General features: G+C 48.3%; 1 protein-coding gene across 2 annotated transcripts in view; it reads left to right on the top strand.

The window, feature by feature from the left end:
- The first annotated feature begins 357 nt into the window (after positions 1-357).
- The window catches only part of ACTL6B (actin like 6B), a 13,189-nt gene continuing 9,553 nt past the window's right edge, over positions 358-3,993 (top strand). Inside the window, exons 1-4 of one of the 2 annotated variants that reach the window (XM_019629883.1) lie at positions 358-490; positions 954-1,030; positions 1,233-1,398; positions 1,691-1,791. In XM_019629883.1, the coding sequence (XP_019485428.1) occupies positions 466-490; positions 954-1,030; positions 1,233-1,398; positions 1,691-1,791 (369 nt within the window). In that variant the 5' untranslated portion in view covers positions 358-465. The remainder of the gene's footprint in view (positions 491-953; positions 1,031-1,232; positions 1,399-1,690; positions 1,792-3,993) is intronic. The other variant, XM_019629884.1, reaches the window with a different exon arrangement.

Raw genomic sequence — 3,993 nt, 5'->3', positions numbered from 1 at the left:
AGGCCTGGGTATGGCAGAACCTTATTCAGGACCCTGACGGAGGATGGACAACTATCCCGGACTATGACACCATCTCCTCGACCCCACTTAAAAAAGTAAGGGAGCTGGGGCCCATCAGTCACCCTTCAGAGTCCTGGTCTTCGGATGGACAAAGTCTCCATCTCTAGAGTACTCCTGCTCTCTGCTTGTTTATCCCTTAGGACCGATCTCAACGTCCTAGTTCTCATCCCGCTGGACCCTCTCCGCCGTCTTAGGTGGACGTGTCTGCCCCTTTAAAGCAGCGGCCCCCGGCCGGGTTATTGTCTCGCCTCACAGCCAATCCGCCATGCTGTTGGGGGCGGGGGATCCGGCCTTCCGATTGGCCGCCCCGCGCCCCGCCCCTACCGGGATCCCGGGAGCTGTCCGGCCGCCTCGGTGCTGATCCCGCCGCCGCCCACGGGCCGAGAGCAGCGCTAAGAGGGCACTATGAGCGGGGGCGTCTACGGTGGAGGTGAGCGAGCCTCCGGCTTCGGGCTTCCCAGCGTGAAGCCGCCTCACCTGCAGCTCTGCGCCCCGAACCCGCGCGACCCAAGCTCTGGCCACCCTGGGGCCTGTCACCTCTGCGTTAGAGCAGGTCCAGCCCCGGGTTTGGGCCCTGCGCCACTCCTACTTTCGGTCCTCCCCAGACGCTTGCTCTTACCGGGCCCAACCTCTCCACCATTCAACCCACCCCCCTCTCCCGGCCCCTTCCTTCCCAGAAAAGAGAGTGGCTTGACCAAGGCCATTGGGCAAGAAGGGGCTCTAGAGGCTTGACCCCCCACTCTCAGGATCCTGGACTCCAGGCCGAGCTCCCCACCTGCCCAGGCGGGTGTTGAAGGTGGCAAGACTGTGGGTCTGCCCTGACCTCCCCTCGGAGCTATACAGGGGCAGAGAGTTTGGGAGAGATCTCCTCACATTCCTGTCTCCCCGCACAGATGAGGTGGGTGCGCTGGTGTTTGACATTGGCTCCTTCTCAGTCCGCGCTGGGTACGCTGGGGAGGACTGCCCCAAGGTGAGCCTTCCAGCCCCCTCCCCAAATCCTAGGGGCTCCGAACTCCCCTCCAGGCTTCCCAGTGACCCAGGGCTCTCACAGCCCAGACAGCTTTGCTGAGCGGGGAATGTGGGAGTAAACCGAGGGGCGGGCTGAAGGCCCTGCCATGTGCCCGTACAGGATCAAGAGGTTTATCCCTCTCCCTGCCCATTCACCCCTCCAGGCTGACTTCCCCACCACGGTGGGGCTGCTGGCTGCGGAGGAAGGGGGCGGGCTGGAGTTGGAAGGGGAGAAAGAGAAGAAAGGAAAGATCTTCCACATCGACACCAACGCCCTGCATGTACCTCGGGATGGAGCAGAGGTCATGTCACCCCTCAAGAATGGCATGAGTAAGGGGCCCCCGCCCACCACCTTTTGACACAGATCTGGAGCCCACCCCATAACCCGGGACACAGCACCCCACACCCATGGAGTTTTCCTTGCAGCTGCCTAGTCCCAGGGATCCCCTCACTGCTTCCCACAGCTGCCTGGTTCCCAACCCAGGGACCCTGCCAGATACCTGAGAAGGGAGGATTTCTGCTACAGCTGGTCTCATTTCCTTTTCCCTGGACTTGGTCTTTCCCCTTCCTTTCCTTCCTGCCTGCCCACCCTCATCTCTTCCCGCTGGTCTCCTGACCCCAGTTGAGGACTGGGAATGCTTCCGTGCCATCCTGGATCACACCTACAGCAAACACGTCAAGTCCGAGCCAAACCTGCACCCAGTGCTCATGTCTGAGGCTCCGGTAAGTGCCTCATCAAGCCCTTAGTCCAGCCCTAGGGCCCACCATTCACCTCTCTCCTCAAGCAGGGCCATCAGTCACTCCACCTCAATTTTCAGACTTTCCTCCCAACCACATCCACTTTCCTTCCTCCCTGGTTTAGTCTCCATCTCTTCCTCTCCTCCTACTCTATCCACTCATCCTTCCCCCAGTCAGCCTTATCCACTGCCCTTTTCCCCCACCAAAGTCCTTTTTTGACCTTTTAACTTAAATTTTTGTCAATATTATATATGCACATAAAATATGTTAAGAAAAAAATTGCCATTTATACTCCTTCAATTTCCTCTTTCCACAGGCAACTGTTTTTCTTTCCTTTAGCTAATTTTTTTTGGGTCATTTTTCTTTCATATCCATGAATATTACACTTAAATGGCTGCTTGTGGATTTTTTAGTTTTAGGCATTATCTATAGATTTCTGATTATAGAAAACGAGCATTTAGCTCTCTTTCCTCCCCCAGCCCACACCACACATGTTTTTAGTGGTTTTATTTTATTTTATTTTATTGAGGAAAGTGTGTTTTTCCAGGACCTATCAACTCCAAGTCAAGTAGTTGTCTTCAATCTAGTTGTGGAGGGCGCAGCTCCTTGGCCCATGTGGGAATCGAACTGGCAACCTTGGTGTTATAAGCCTGTGCTCTAACCACCTGAGCTAAGTGGCCGCCCCACCACATGTGTGTTTTTATTCTCACCTTTAAATACAGTTGCATTTTAGGTTTTTCTAAGATCCATATTCAGTATTTACACTGTTATTATTATGTATGCTAATAGAGCTGAGCCAGGCAATGAGCTGATTACTTTTCCTTTCCTGAGTAACTTTTTGTTTTTCCTAGAACTGAAAATTGTCTTGGTTTTTATTTTATTTTGCATAGTTTATCTACTTAATAATGTGACCCTAAATTATTCATTAGTTATTTATATTTTTCTCAAAACATTAGTTCCTTTAGGTGTTCTATCAATTTCATCTTCTTGAAGAAATCTCTCCAAGAACCCACTGCTTTGCTCCACTTTGGACTGGTTGCCTTCTACACAGAGGACATAGCTATCATCCCGACATCTCTCTTCACCATCATCTTAGGGAATTCCTTTGTCTCTCTCCTGTGTTAGAAGTCTTGTTTCCTGTATCTCATGACTGCTTTTCTTGATTTACTCCCTTAATTTCAGGGAGCACATCCTCCAGTAGCTGCCTTAGAAAAGTCATGGGAAGCAAACTTTTTGAGACCTTGAATGTCTGACCTTGTATTGATAGCTTAGCTAAGTGTATCACTTCAAATTAGAAATCATTTTTCTTCAGAATTTTGAAGGCACTTCTTCATTGTCTTCCAGCATCTATTATTGCCATCAAGAAGGCTAAAAATATCCAAATTCCTGATCCTTTGATGTAATTTTTTCTTTCTGAAAGTTTATAGAATTTTCACTTTGTCTTCAGTGTTCTATAATTTCACAATATTATATTGGTTTATTTTCACCCATTACACTCAGTATGTCCCTTCAATCTAGAAACCTATGTCTTTCAATCAGTGAGAAAAGAATTCAGTAATTATTCAATTCAGTAATTTAAATTATTTATTTATCTCAATTTTCTGTTCTATCTTTTGGGAAATCTTATTATTTGGATTTCACACCTCCTGAACTGATTTTCTAATTTTCATATATTTTCTCTTATGTTCCCACCTCTTTTTCTTTTCCTCAAATTTCTAAGATATTCCCTCAGCTTTATTTTTTAACCCTTCTATTGAGTTTTTCATTTCTGATCCTGTATTTTTAATTTCTAGGAGCTCTTTTTTTATTACATGAATGTTACTTTTCAGAGCATCCAATTCTTGTTTCATGAATACAATATCATCTGTTATCTCATAAGGATATTATAAGTTGCATTTTTGTTTTTGGAAGCTTTCATCTCCCTGTATAATCTCTGTTCTCCCAAGTAGCTTTTTTCTGCCCTTTTTGAAGGGCCTCTCTCTCATTTTAGAGACTTTTCTTAGATTTCTGCAAAGCCTTGCTGTCTGCTTATGTTTAAGAGTGAGGGACCAAGGGCGGGCTGAGTGGCGCGATGGTTAAGAACTGGCTTGCGACGCCAGAGGGTCCCGGTTCGGATCCCACATATGAGGGCCAGTGACACTGCCCTCTACAGCTAAGATGCTGAACAACAGCTCAACCTGGAGCTGG

This window comes from Hipposideros armiger, unplaced genomic scaffold, assembly GCF_001890085.2.
Source record: "Hipposideros armiger isolate ML-2016 unplaced genomic scaffold, ASM189008v1 scaffold_875, whole genome shotgun sequence".
Lineage (NCBI taxonomy): Eukaryota > Metazoa > Chordata > Mammalia > Chiroptera > Hipposideridae > Hipposideros > Hipposideros armiger.
This window is presented reverse-complemented; position numbering and strand designations above follow the sequence as displayed.